Source organism: Linepithema humile, chromosome 4 (assembly GCF_040581485.1).
Source record: "Linepithema humile isolate Giens D197 chromosome 4, Lhum_UNIL_v1.0, whole genome shotgun sequence".
Lineage (NCBI taxonomy): Eukaryota > Metazoa > Arthropoda > Insecta > Hymenoptera > Formicidae > Linepithema > Linepithema humile.
The window spans coordinates 1,189,711-1,205,368 of record NC_090131.1 but is presented as its reverse complement, the minus strand read 5'-3'; the positions used below and the strand labels follow the sequence as shown (position 1 = coordinate 1,205,368).

Genomic DNA, 15,658 nt, shown 5'->3' with positions numbered 1-15,658 from the left:
AAAGTGCTCCAAATTTGCAATATGCTGACAATGCAATATGCTGACAATGTGATTTATAAAAATGCATAGGCATGTAGTTTTATAAAACGGTGGAAATGTTAGGACAAATGATTCTCTTAGTCATTCAAACTTGTGCTTTTAAGAACGACTACTGGATGCGGAACAAAACTCCTAGGTATGAATTAAAGCTGAATCGGTATAATTTTCTCAAAAGATTCGTTTATTTGAGCTATGCAAATTGCTATATAAACACTTCATATAAATTGTACAAGTACGCAAAACTGCATATTAAAATATTTATCAATACGTAATCTTTTTTCTTTTGAGAATAAAATTGTGTTTGAAAACAATTTTTTGCAATCATCTATTTTAATAATTAACGATAACTTAATTAAATGGCACGACATAAATAGTTATTCATAAAGACACTGTCAAAACATTGACAAATTATTTTTAAAGTTTAATAAAGCACTAAAATGTAATATCTATTAATTTATATAAGTAACAAATTTAATTGTTGATTTGAAAATAAACATCTTTATTTTACAAGTAGAGGAAAACAAAGTTTTTAAATTTTTGGTGCAGCAGTTTATAAGCAAAAATGGCATCCAGTGTCTTGAGCACTAAGCCTGAAATATACACAGTAGAAGGTTCTCAAAAGGAGAAACCTTCGATTATTGCAAAAGTGACAGGCGACAAGAATGGCATTCCGAATAAAAGCGAAATCCGTACGAAGATTGAAGGATGGTTCAATTTTAAAGCAGAGCTAAAGTGGCTTAATATCATATCCATTTTTATCATTCATGTGATAATGTTGTACTCCTGTTTCACTTTTAAAATTGCCGAAAATTGGAAGACAGCTATTTGGAGTGAGTATTCTTTGAAAAATTATAAATTTGACTAATTTAATTCTTTTTCCGAGAAAAGACACTTAAATAAGAGCAAAACTTGATCTTTTAATAGACTAATAATTTTTTTCATATATTTTTTATAAGAATAAATATTTTTAAGCTTACCGATAATTTGATCATATATATATATCGTGCCTTTACTAAGAACACCGACGTTGCTCTTAATAAGTGCTCCGACTGACTGAAAGCCAATCGATGAAACATACTCGATCAAAAAGAGCTCACCATAAAAGCTTGACAGCAGACAAGCCAAGACTTTCGGTTCTATTGTATAACTTTGATTTAGCAGACGTCACGTCAATCTTCAAATATTGTAAAAAGAATTTACTCTCTCTCCCCCCTCTTTACCACGCGCGTCATGTAGAAAATACTTAATTACTTTAGAGTATCAAAATTAACAGCACAATTTTTGTAAAATTAAATGATTTTAATTACTATACAATTTATTTTTTAAATTTCTCATTCCATATTTAATATAATTCAGCATAATTGATAAGAAATTTTATTATGTGAAATATGTGCGATTATATTATAATTGTTACCTGTTGTTATCCATAATTTTATAACAGGATTAATTAATTAGATTAACTTTACTTGCTTAAAGTGTTTGCCATGGGCTTTATACAAGGAATCGGCATCACTGCTGGAATTCATCGTCTCTGGAGTCATCGAGCTTATAAAGCAAAATGGCCACTTAGAGTTATATTACTTATTTGCTATTGCGCGAGTGGCCAGGTAGAAAAACAGCTTCAAATATTTCATTCTTCTCAAAAAAAGTTTTTCTTCACAACAGTTTCTTGCAGAACAACCCTTATGACTGGGTACGAGATCATCGAGTACACCACAAGTACACGGACACAGACGCGGATCCACACAATAGCAACCGAGGATTCTTCTTCGCTCATGTCGGCTGGCTGATGATGAAAAAACATCCAGATGTGATACAAAAAGGTCGTCAGATTGATATGAGTGATACAATGACGGATTCTGTTTTCGTATTTGGTTGCAAGTAAGTGCGCATCAAAAAGTTACTAATCCTACTAAATTAACAACTGGAAATACATCTGCACTTTAGAAACCAAAAGAGAAAATATATTAATATTTGATTCACTTTAAGCATCTGCGGATTTTCCTTACAAATTATTACACTTACATTTATTTTACACTTTTTAGTTTTAATACATTTTTATACTTATCCTTCAGCTTTGCAAGCAATAAAGTTTTTTATAAAATAAACAATTCGAAGCATAGCGATTAATCTATGCTTTTTTGCAGATATTTTTTGATACTCAAACACATTTTCGCTTTTCTGCTGCCTATTATGCTACCTGTATATGCATGGAACGAGACTTGGTCCAGAGCTTTTGTATCGCAGATTTTTATTCGTTACGTCATCAGTTTAAATTTCACGTGGATGATTAACAGTGCGGCTCATACCTGGGGCTCGAAGCCATATAATGCGTAAATATGTAGTTCTATTAAAAATCATCATCTGTGTATCAGTAAAAGATAATGCCAAAAAATCGGTTAAGATTCTCGTTATTTTTTATCATATAAAAGAATTATTTCATATTTTTCGTTTTAACGACAGGAATATAAATCCGACGGACAGCAAAATTACGGCGCTTTTGACGTACGGCGAGGGATGGCATAATTATCATCACGCGTTTCCGTGGGACTACAAGACGGCCGAATTAGGCGGTAATAATCTGAATGTCACCATGCTGTTTATTAATTTCTTTGCTAGAATAGGGTGGGCATACGATCTCAAGCAACCATCGGAAGAACTCGTGAGAACCATTGTCATGAAGAAGGGTGATGGAAGTCACCCTTTGTGGGGTGCAGTGTCATATGAGGACAGTAAAATTAAATAACAAGGATACCTTCTTCAAACATTTGTAATCAGCGATTACGCGATTAAGATTTTATTTAGAGATATACGTTATTAATACCAAGAAATCTATCTAGCGCAACTTATAGAGATAAAAAATATGGCAACAATTCAGAAATGACAATTATTGACAATGTGATGATATATCATTGTCAAGGCAGCTAGAAAGAGGAAGATACAAGAGAAACTAACACATGCTAATTCATTTTAATCATATTTTTAATACACAAAAGAATACACAAAAGATCCTTATAAATAAATCTCCTGAATCTCAAAACTTTGTTTAATTGGCATTTTTTTCTAATGTTTCCAACGCTATAAATTAATATGTTATAATAAAACAGAAATAAATTTTGTACAAAATTGTTACTGTTTTCCCTATTAGAACACGGATCAGAACAGAACTATACTTATGCTGTTCTATAATAAAGCAGCAAAGTGGCATCAAGTCAAGATCTATAGAGAGAAGGTTACCTCAAACAAACCGGTTGTGAGCGAGGGACGATGAAGTAAGGGGGGAGCTAGAACAGCTAGTAGGCGAGGGGCGACGAAGTAAGGGGGGAGCTAGAACAGCTTGTAGGCGAGAGGCAACGAAGTAAGGGGGGAGCTAAAAACAGCTTGTAGGCGAGGGGCGACGAAGTAAGGGGGGAGCTAGAAACAGCTTGTAGGCGAGGAGCGACGAAGGGAGAGCACAAAAAACATCATTTGTAAAGTAGTAAAATAAAAGAAAAAATAGTACATATTTAAAAATTATTTTTAAAATAATATTTACTGTTTATATGCATTATTTACAAAAGAAATACTATAAAGAAATTTATTTTTTATATTTAATTGTGAAAACCTCAAAAATTGTCAAGAAATTGTAACTGAAATTTATAAATGTAAGTACAATTCTAGAATAATATAAAAAGCATTATACACAAATTTATTATAATACAAACTTAAATAATGAAATTGTAATATATGTTTCAACATTGCAAATGTGAATATTTATATGATAAAATTTACAAAGTGTTAACAATTTTCAAATATTTGCTAATAAAATATTATTAAAATGTTTCTGTTGAAATCTTAAAATAATTCTTTAAAACAAATATGATGGGATATATATTAGGGATCATTAAATATGCGGCAACATTGTGATTATAAAATTTTATAAGTATCTATAATAAAAATTAAGTATAATAAATATAATAAGTATATAAGTATAATAATAAAATTTTTATAAGTATCTATAATAATAAAAATACATATATATATGTTGTATTAATCTGTTAATATAAAGAAATTTATTTGCGTTAAATTAATTAATAATTTTTTTATATTAACAGATTAATACAACATATATGTATTTTTATTATTATAGATACTTATAAAAATTTTATTGTTATACTTATATATTTATTGTATTTATTATACTTAATTTTTATTATAGATACTTATAAAATTTTATAATCACAATGTTGCCGCATATTTAATGATCCCTAATATATACCCCATCATATTTGTTTTAAAGAATTATTTTAAGATTTCAACAGAAACATTTCAATAATATTTTATTAGCAAATATTTGAAAATTGTTGACACTTTGTAAATTTTATCATATAAATATTCACATTTGCAATGTTGAAACATATATTACAATTTCATTATTTAAGTTTGTATCATAATAAATTTGTGTATGATGCTTTTTATATTATCCTAGAATTGTACTTACATTTATGAATTTCAGTTACAATTTCTTGACAATTTTTGAGGTTTTCACAATTAAATATAAGAAATAAATTTCTTTATAGTATTTCTTTTGTAAATAATGCATATAAACAGTAAATATTATTTTAAAAATAATTTTTAAATATGTACTATTTTTTCTTTTATTTTACTACTTTATAAATGATGTTTTTTGTGTATATCCCCAAATTATATTTTATTTTCATTGATATTACAGTCTAAATACGAGTACAAAGCAATTTGTATTACAAATGCATCTGTTGCAGCGATATTTAACATTATAAACGTTAAATATCTAGCGCTATAATTTGCAATATATGTAATTTATAGCGCCTTTCTAATTTACTTTTCAATTTTTATTACACAATTTCCAGTGCTATCAATATTTTACAAAATAAAAGTATTTTTTCGATAAAAACTCAAAGCATTTCTATATTAAAGAAGCGAGAGAAAAAACACTAAAGCGTGCGAGAGAGACAGCTACTGTTTGACGATGAGATCATCATGCTCTCCCCTTCCTTCGTCGCCCCTCGCCTACAAGCTGTTCTAGCTCCCCCCTTACTTCATCGTCCCTCGCCAACAACCGGTTTGCCTGAGGTAACCTTCTCTCTATAGATCTTGGTCTGAGATAGCTTCTGCTCACAGATGACATCATCATTGCCCCTCTTGCCGCTCGCCCCTCTCTGCATTTGCCCCTTTTGCCGCTCGTCCCTCTTTGCGCATGAGGTAACCTTCTCTCTATAGATCTTGACCAGCACTAACCTGCGCTATTTACATATGTAATTCTTATTTCCGGTCTTTTCCCGCTTGCCCAGCATCAAGTGACGTCACGCAAAACCACGTATCCGAGGTTTTACTAATATCGAAGGTAATCCTTTTTTCCTTTAAGTATTATTTCACAAAATAGTGAATAAAGTGTAAGAGCTAGATAGTGTTTGTATATGATTTTTGTAATATTTTTATAATTTTTTATGTACTTGTTAAATTATTTTGCTTAAAATATTTTAAGGTTATGTTCGTAAACTTGCATTATAATTGTCTCTCACCTCTTTGGTTCTTGGTTAAATATACAATACATTTTCTTAATTATTTTTTAAACAATGTCTTAAAAAGATGATTTAACATAAAACTGTTTTCAGTTCGCAGTATCGTTCCTTTGAAGTTCTCTAGCTTAAGCTTTTAGAACTTTATTTTATATTGTAAGTTTTATGTAAATATTTTTACGCTTACGGTCGTAATTTTGAAATAAAAATATCAATTAATAAGAAATTGACTGATTAATTAACCAAATCTAAATTATCCTATACAATATATGAACGCGCGCGCGTTTCAGCGTTTGGCTGTGTAAATGTGTGCATGTATATGTGATCTACTGCAACATTCCCATTTTTATCCTATCTTGATACTGTCTTTAAACTATAGACCTTCCTGCGAAATTCTATGGAAGATGGTACCGCGGACATACGATGATTCCTAGAACGTACTACGTACATCGCAGTACATTTGAGAATGTTCTGAGAATATTATAATTATACTTTTGCGATATTCTCAGATTGTTCTTAGTGTCTACATGTGCTGTTAGGGAACCGACGTTGGAAAAAGTGGTCCTTAATCATGAGAATTATATAAAACTTGCAAAAGGCGGGTAATAATATTGAAGATGTAATAACTTTTTCTATCAGTTTAATATCTGAATCCCAACACAGGGAATTTAGATAAACTGATTGTTCAGAAATTGGGTAGATAAATATCCGAATGAATAAAAATTATTTATTATTACTTAAGAGTGGAATCCAGTGTAGACTCCATTTTTCATAAAATTTTTAATGTTATAAAATAAATGATTTAAATTTAAAATTATTTTATTAGTTAATTAATTACATTGAGCCAAGTGTTTTTGTCATATATCCAGTAAACATTCGATATCCTATGTATACAGGGTGTCCCATTTAACTTGAGACAACTAAATAGTTCGAAAAATAAGCATTGTACGAAAAAATGTCCCAAATAAACTTTTAATATTATCAAGGGGGACGTCTGCCTGTGTAAAAATTAATCCGCCCCCACCGCCCCTTGGGGATGGGGCGGGTGGCAACTTTGAAATTTCAAATGGGAACCCCCATTTTTTATTGCAGATTCGGATTCCTTGGAAAAAAATACGTAAGTTTTGTCCGAGACATTTTTTAATTGTGATAGATGACGCTGTAATCAGTGAAAATTAGTTTTTGCCATTTTCTCTCACCATCGGGGTGCTTTATTTTGGTGAGTCCCCTCGCCTCTCACTATTCAATTACAATAAATGCTCGAAATGATGACCTTCTATTTCGATGCATTTATTAACTCGAGCTTGGAATGCTTGTGCACATGTACAAAGTGTATCTGGTGTTATTTGTGTGCAAGCATATCTAATACGTTCCACCATGTTTTCTCGAGTATTTGGTACTTCTGTATACACTTTTTCTTTAAGGTAACATAACATTATTTCAACTTTCAAAATTATTTCAAAATTATTTCAACTTTCTCCTCTAAAGATAAATAATCCATTATTTATTTGCTGAAATAAAGAACGCGTCCGTAAAAACACAAGTAGCTAGCGTACGTATTACTGAAATTTACTTGACTTGAAATTTAAAGAATCCAGTTATTGAAGAATTGTTCTGACTTAATTTCTTTCATTTATTTTGTTTCTCCTTTTCAGTATTTTCAGTATTTCAGAAATTTACTACATATGTAGATGCCTCATAGTTTTAGTACGCTAGCTACTTGTTTTTTTACGGACGCGTTCTTTATTTCAGCAAATAAATAATGGATTATTTATCTTTAGAAGAGAAAGTTGAAATAATTTTGATTTATGGTGAGTCTGGAAGAAATATCGACGATGGTGAGAGAAAATGGCAAAAACTAATTTTCACTGATTACAGCGCCATCTATCACGATTCGAAAAAATGTCTCGGACAAAACTTACGTATTTTTTTCCAAGGAATCCAAATCTGCAATAAAAAATGGGGGTTCCCATTTGAAATTTCAAAGTTGCCACCCGCCCCACCTCCAAGGGGCGGTGGGGGCGGGTTAATTTTTACACAGGCAGACGTCCCCCTTGATAATATTAAAAGTTTATTTGGGACATTTTTTCGTACAATAGTTATTTTTCGAAATATTTAGTTGTCTCAAGTTAAATGGGACACCCTGTATACATGGAATATCCATAATGTGAAAAAAACGTACTGTATATACATTAGATAAACTGATGTTCATCAAAAATTGGATAGATAAATATCCGAATAAATGAAAATTGTTTATTATTAAAAAACGTACTGTATATACTATGTACATACATAGAATGTACCTCATGTACATGCCACGAATGTGTATTGCACATCCTCGAAATATATCCTATGTACATACTGCGAACGTGCACTGCACATCCTCGGAATATACCCCATGTATATACCATGAATGTACACTGCATATCTTTGGAATATACCTATGTATGTACTATGGACATCCTATGTACATACATATGGTAATTATTTCACATACATAGGATATGCGCTTTATATACTTTTCACATCTCTGTATATACATAAAATATACAATATACATATATGTATGTACATAGGACGTATGTACATAGAATGTCCTAATGTTTATTGGGTAGTAATTTGATCTTTGATCGTCTATTATTGCTTATAGATGGAAAATAGACTGAGAACAAAACACATTATTTTTTAATAAAGTTGTACAAATAATATATTATAAAAATAATATTGCAGGCTACCATTATAAATTTATACATAATGTATAATATTTGATTTATATATAATTTGTTTATTTGATGTTCAATATTTCTAGTCAAAGAATTAATTCGAATTTTTTAATTACCTCTATGGCTTTTGATGTATAAGAATAATCGACGAGTTCGCAAATAAAAGAATAATCGCGTAATCATGCCAAATCTAAGAGCTAAAATGTATAATTTTAATAAGAAAACATTTTAACAGCTATATACGGAATTATTTTTATTAATAATGAATATGCAGTTGAACTATTCGTCACGCAAGAATGAACTTTTGGTACAGAGAAATGCCTACTTTGGAATTTTAACCATTACTATTGCTATCTTAAAACTTAACATAATATATAATTAATTTGCAAATTTTACAGAATTTATAATATATTGTTTTCCATTAAATTATATAAAAATTTTATAAATAAAACTGTAGATGTTACACAATCTGCTACATCTTTATATCTTTATAGAAGATTAGAAATTAAAGAATTAATTAAAAATGTGATTTACTTTGTAAAATATGTATGCATTTATTAGAACTTGAAAAATATTATATAATTGCATTATTCTGTCTAATTTAAAAGGTTGTCTTTTTGCCATAAATTTTGATCCAAAATTAAGTACGAAATACATATAAAATCCAAGAAGAGTCAGACCAGGCCATGATGAGCTCAACAGGAATCGCTCGTTGTTACGAGGATCTTGTAAAAAATATTAACATCAATGAAAAGTAAATATAAACTATTGTGATAAATAAAATTATTTCTCCATTATTATAAACTTAATTAAAATTACTGTCAAATAATAGTTTTAAACATTTTTAGCTCTGAATGCATTAGTAATTTGTACAAAATAATGCAACAAATAGTGAGTACTGTAGCTATGTAATAACTATATACGTATTATATAATAATTACATGATTAATTTTGTGTGTAATTTTTTGAATTTATGCTGCAATTTAAACATAACAAATTTACACGTTTAAAATTTTTACCGCTAAAAAGACTAAAAAGACTTAAGATTGTCAAAAAACTTACTTATTTTTAATTTAGTACAAATAAGGTTTAAATTGTTTGATTAAAATCTTTAATTATTTTATTTTTTAAACAGAACTAAATGTCTTTTTAATTTACTTAACATCTATCTTTCACATTCTCTCTCTCTCTCTCTCTCTCTCTCTCTCTCTCTCTCTCTCTCTCTCTCTCTCTCTCTCTCTCTTTCTTTCTCTCTCTCTCTCTCTCTCTCTCTCTCTTTCTTTCTCTCTCTCTCTCTTCCCCTCTCTCTCCTCCTTTCTCTCTCCCTCTCCCTCTCTCTCTCCACCTCTCCCTCTCTCCCCCCTCTCTCTCTCTCCTTCTCTTTCTCTTTCTCCCTCTCTCTCTCTCTCTCTCTCTCTCTCATACTTACAACAATATTTTCTTATAAAATAAACTTAATGCAAGTAAGATAGGTTAATTTAGTAAATAATAAGTTAAATAATAATATATTTAATAAATAGAAATAACAACAACAAACCGTCTGTTCGATTTTGGACGAAACGGATAGATTTTGATTGTCCAAAATTGAACAGACAATCTGTTGAATCAAACAAAAAAATTTTCTCAGTGAAATAAATAATAAGTTATTTTCATAAAACAACATACCCGCCAAATTTTTAAACAAAAAAGTATGCCACTTTACGATCTCACGTATGATTGCAGCCATGACAAAGATATGAGTTACATTTCGATGTTATTCCAATTTTTCGAAAAAATTGTCACACAATTAAATTTGTTCCGTTCTAGCTAGTCTTAGGCATGTTTTTACTAGTCTCTCCTTTTGTAAATTTCTGTAGATGTAACTAGTCGTTAACTAGTCAAAACGTCTGAATCAACTGCGAAACTCCTATTTCCTCTGTCATGCGTTATAAATTTCCTTCTCATCATCGCTCATTTACGTTTATTAACGTTTTATATTTACATAAATAATAAAAACCGCATACAAAAACGATGTTATATACGAGGGCTGTATGATAAGTAGCCGTGTTAGGGAAGAAAACGCATTTAAAAAAAAACTTTTTTTACTTATTTTTCGACATAGTCTCCTTTCAGCTCGATACACTTAATCCAGCGATATTCCAACATTTTTATACCATCCAAAAAATTGATTTGTCGAACTCCGCAAAATAGGCCTCTGTTTCGGCGATGATTTCCTCGTTTGACGTGAACCGCTTTCCGCCAAGCCATTTTTTCATGTTTGGAAATAAATAGAAATTGCAGGGAGCCAAATCTGGAGAATAAGATGGATGAGACAGCAATTCGTAGCGTAATTCGATCAGTTTTGCAGTGGCGATTGCGGACGAATGAGCTGGTGCGTTTTTTTTTTTGGTGCAAACGCGGCACCTATCTCGCCGATAGCTTTCTCATGCCCAATTTTTCGTGTAGGATATTTTGTACGCGTTCAATTGAGATGTTTACAATGTCAGCAATCTCTCTGATCTTCACCCGGCGGTCTGCTAACACGATATCATGGATTTTGTTGACCATATCCTCCGTAGTCACCTCAATCGGACGACCTGGGCGCTCTTCATCAAAAACGGATGTTCGGCCACGCTTAAATTCATTGAACCAATATCTGATGGTAGTCATCGAAGGTGCATGGTCCTTATAAACGACATGCAATTTCACTTTGATTTCCTCACACGTCTTCCCATCCAAAAAAAGGAATCGAATCACTGACCGATATTGCTCTTTTTCCATGGTTGCAAACAAACACAACCTTGTCCACTTTCAACAGTTGTCAAAACAAAACTACTCGATAAATCTGTTTGAAATTTTGACTGGCGTCGTTTAGAAGATGACGTTAAACGATGGTATACAGACTTTGAGTCAATGATGCTTTCTGTCGTTAAACACAGGTACTTATCATACAGCCCTCGTATGAAAGCTATATTATTAATGATTATTTTTTCTGATTAATATTACTTTTCAAGTATCATAATTTATTAATAATTATACAAAAATTTTTTTAAGATATATACAGTGTGAACAGGGCCATTGCTGGCATATAAGGTGCCATTGTGCAAAGAGGATTTTGATGCCCACATTCCCATTAATATTTTTATTATTAATTATTTTAATAAAAAAACGAAAGTGCATTTTGATTAAGATATTTTTATTAAGATATTTTTTAAACTTTTAATTTGTTTAAATAACTTTAGAGAAGGCAAAATTTTTTATTATTACTCCTAGTACTAAAATGGTTCGGCACATTTCTATGGATAGAGAAATAAACAACTATTTGATTCGATTAATGGTCTTCAATTTTACGATATGGTTTCTCTAAATTGATATACAGTACTTGTTTTAAAAGAAGTTATATTAAACAGTAGTAAACACACACAATTGGTGATAGCAATTGAAAAGCGAGTTTTAAAATTTAATTTAGCATCCCCCTTGTTAAGTAGTCTTTGTGCAATACACAACTTGCACACCGATTTGCGGCAATCCTGTTTCAATACTTTTGGAACGTACTTTTTAAAATGTATATCTACACTGAGAAAAATGATCTGTTTGATTCAATAAACTGTCTGTTCGCGCGGATTTTCGATAAAGCAGACAGATTCTGGTTGTATATCTACCAGAATCTTGTTGCATTAATAGAAATTCTGGTGGATTCAACCAGAATCTGTCTGTTTCGTCCAAAATCGAACAGTTAATTTGTTAAATCAAACAGAATATCTTTCTCAGTGTATTATATTATAATAATATTTTTGTCAGTCTACAGTCTTATATAACAAACTTTCAAAATTTTTTAAATATCTTTTTTAATAGCAGAGTGCTCCAGTTTTATCTTCCATACAAATGATTGCGGCTAGTTATAACGTAATTGCGTTCGTAGCTGAGATATGTGACATTAAGAACAAGAATATGAAACATTGTGATAGCTATAACCGATATTCCAGAAAAGCCGTATGCGTGTGTTTACTGGCTATAATCACCTATCTGTGTAATCGCAGGATAAAATTATTGCATAAAAACTGTTTGCTTATCTCTCTGCTACTGATATTTGTTGGTATTCGTTCATATCTCGCTACTTGAGTTTAGCACATAATAATCATATGCGTAAATTGCTAATCATAAAAAAATTACGCAAAAAATTTTCTTCTTCTACATCTTTATTTATATACATTTTCTATTACTGCATTGTAATTTCTTAATTTTTTTACAGAATACTATGTGCAAATGGGCAAAAAATCATTGTATGCATTACAAGTATTGCGATACCAATGTGAATCCTCACAATACCAAGCGCGGCTTTTTATTCAAATATAGGTTGGGTGATGATGAAGGGACATCCGGAATTTACTGAGAAAAGCAAGAACATACGTATAGAACACTGTCACCTCTGAAGTCGTTTCATAATTTTCTCTATTCCTACAAAAAGTATGCAATGTGCAATTTCCGTTGCACTATTAATTATGTCTAATGCTGACCTCAATATACATATATTCTTGCATGATCACTCATCGTAGTGCACAGTGCGTATGATTACAAATGACAATTTTTAAATGCAGCTGCTTGATACTTGACCTTTAATTTTAATACACATGAACAAAAAAATCATGAGTCATGCAAAGTTGATGAAATTGCGTTACAACGTACATATTTTCTCATGGTTATTTCATCTGTTTATATGCCTATGTTAAATTTCTTTCAATATTAATTTTATTTTATTTAGCTAAGAAAGAGAGTAAATCATCGGACTGAATTGCCTCATAGACTATTCGAATTGCAAATAAGATAGTTCAAACTTTTTTGTTTCAAAGCAATAATCTGATATAAATATTAATATGAAAATTATATTAGGACCTTGAATAAGTTCTCGCTGTTTTTTTGTTAAAAAAAAACATTAATTTAAAATATAAGGCTTACAATAACTTTACTCAAAGTATTGTCCATCATTAGAGACCACTTTCTCCCATCTTTCTGGCAGTAATTGAATCCCCCGTCGAAAAAACGATTCATCTTTTGACGCAATCCATGAATCGACCCATTTTTCGGTTTCTTCGAAAGAATGGAAGCGCTGCTCGCTCAAACCATGCGCCATCGACCGAAACAAGTGGTAATCCGAGGGGGCTATGTCCGGTGAATACAGCGGGTGAGGTAGAACTTCCCATTGAAGCGTTTCCAGGTAAGTTTTGACTGGTTTTGCCACATGTGGCCGAGCATTGTCATGTAACAAAATGACTTTGTCGTGTCTCTGCCCGTATAGTGGCCGCTTTTCTTTTTAGAGCTCGACTCAAACGCATCATCTGAAGTCGATAGCGAGCTCCCGTGATAGTTTCATTAGGTTTAAGCAGCTCATAATAAATTACGCCCTGCTGATCCCACCAAATGCAGAGCAGAAGTTTCGAACCATGAATATTCGGCTTTGCCGACGATGTTGATGCATGGCCGGGCTTACCCCACGATTTTCTACGCTTAGGATTATCGTAGTGTATCCACTTTTCATCTCCAGTGATGATACGGTGCAGAAAACCTTTTCTTTTATGCCGTTGAAGCAGCAATTCACACATGAGAAAACGTCGTTCAACGTCTCTCGGCTTCAACTCATACGGCACCCAATGTCCTTGCTTTTGGATCATTCCTAACGCTTTTAAACGTTTTGAAACTGTTGACGCATCTACTTGCAATGTTTTCCCGAGCTCTACTAGCGTCTGACATGGATCTAGATCAAGCAATGCCTCCAATTCTTCGTCTTCAAACTTTGTCGGTGCTCCAGAACGTTCTTTATCTTCAAGGTCAAAGTAATTATTTTTAAAGCGCCTAAACCAGTCTCTGCATGTCGTATTCGACAGAGCATTGTCACCATATGTTTCAACAAGAATTCTGTGTGCTTCAGCTGCAGATTTCTTTTGAATAAAGCAGTGCAATAAAATTCCCCGCAAAAACACTTTATTGGGCACAAAAGTAGACATTTTCGCAATAGGTAATTAAACACGTGGTTGACACTGTGGTAAACTGTATCTACTAGAATTTGAGGTTACATATAGTACTACTTAGCTGATGCGTTTCCGTACGAAATTCCATGCACAGAGTGCCGCTACGCCATCTTTTAAGAAACAGCGAGAACTTATTCAAGGACCTAATACAATATTCTTTATCACGCAATCGAGTTTCTGCGATAAAAGAAGTCTAATGCCAAGATGCGAAGTTCTGTGTTTAAAATTTTTTACCATCCATACATTTCCGCGAATTGGTACTTCAACTTTACCTTCATTTTTAAAGGCGACCATGAAAGAAGAATATTAATGTTTGCCATGTCCTCTCAGATGGAATGGACTTCTAAATACCAGTGCATAAATACCTGTTAAGGCAGACTGACTCATAACATATTTTTTAAAAAAGTGGACTATACATAATTTTTCTTAATTTGATGTGACACATTATGATAGTTTTTACTATTATGCATCGATAGGTTTTACTGTTATGCATCGAGATTAATGTAATCAATAATCTGAAAAGCGCAAATTTTGATAACACAACAAATAAAAATGGTAAAATATGGACAATTTACTTTTTCTCAATAATCTGAAGTTTTGCTGGTTGAGATAGAGTATGACAATAAAAAAATATTTTCAACCATCGTTCAAATGTTATCCTAACAAAACGAGTTTAAAGGATAAATTTATTGTAATAAGATTCTAGAAGAATGTTTTTAATAATGTACTGAAGATGACCACATCCTAATGGTCGAAACGTCTATTGTTTAATGTGATTAAAAGTAATAAACTAAGCATGTTTAACTAGCTCTGGCTCTGCAGCTTGTTTGTAATAATTTCTTTTCAATAATTCAAGCCGAAAAATCGTAATATTTTAAATTAAGAATATTAATGTTAATGGTAAATGGTGATAGTAAAAAGTATTATGATGTATGGAGTAGAAGTATGGGGATATCAAGAAAGGATAGAGGTAGAAGCAGTGCAAGAAAGGTATATCAGAGGAGCGCTAGGATGGGGCAGATGTACGCCGGGATACCTAATAAGAGAAGAAACGAAGACAGAAAAAATAAGCCTGGAAGCAGAAGTAAGAGTGTTGAAATATGAAGAAAAAATAAAAAAGGAGACATACTCAGAGAGTGCAGATGAGAAATGGATAGGTACGGCTGGTCCAATACTATAAATGGGGCAGAAAAGAATTATATGCAAAGATTGGAAAATGACAGATGACAGAAGCAATGGACGATACAGGAAAGAATGTTGTTGAAGAATAGAGAAAGGAAAATGAAAGAAAAATGATAAAAATAAGAAAAGAAAAAATACGAAAATCAGAATATGCAAAAGAATATGACAGATA

General features: G+C 31.6%; 1 protein-coding gene across 3 annotated transcripts; it reads left to right on the top strand.

Moving 5' to 3' along the window:
* Window positions 1-86: 86 nt before the first annotated feature.
* LOC105679486 (acyl-CoA Delta-9 desaturase-like) lies at window positions 87-3,079 on the top strand. Of its 3 annotated transcripts, none has more exons than XM_012379546.2 (6): window positions 87-175; window positions 589-869; window positions 1,516-1,646; window positions 1,715-1,920; window positions 2,187-2,372; window positions 2,503-3,079. In XM_012379546.2, the coding sequence occupies exons 2-6, from the start codon at window positions 602-604 to the stop codon at window positions 2,783-2,785; spliced, it is 1,074 nt and encodes a 357-aa protein (XP_012234969.1). In that variant the 5' UTR covers window positions 87-175; window positions 589-601; the 3' UTR covers window positions 2,786-3,079. The 3 variants fall into 3 exon arrangements, with proteins under 3 accessions (XP_012234969.1, XP_012234968.1, XP_067209375.1); XM_012379545.2 differs by having other exon boundaries at window positions 90-175; window positions 586-869; XM_067353274.1 differs by having other exon boundaries at window positions 173-271; window positions 586-869.
* The last annotated feature ends 12,579 nt before the right edge of the window (window positions 3,080-15,658 follow it).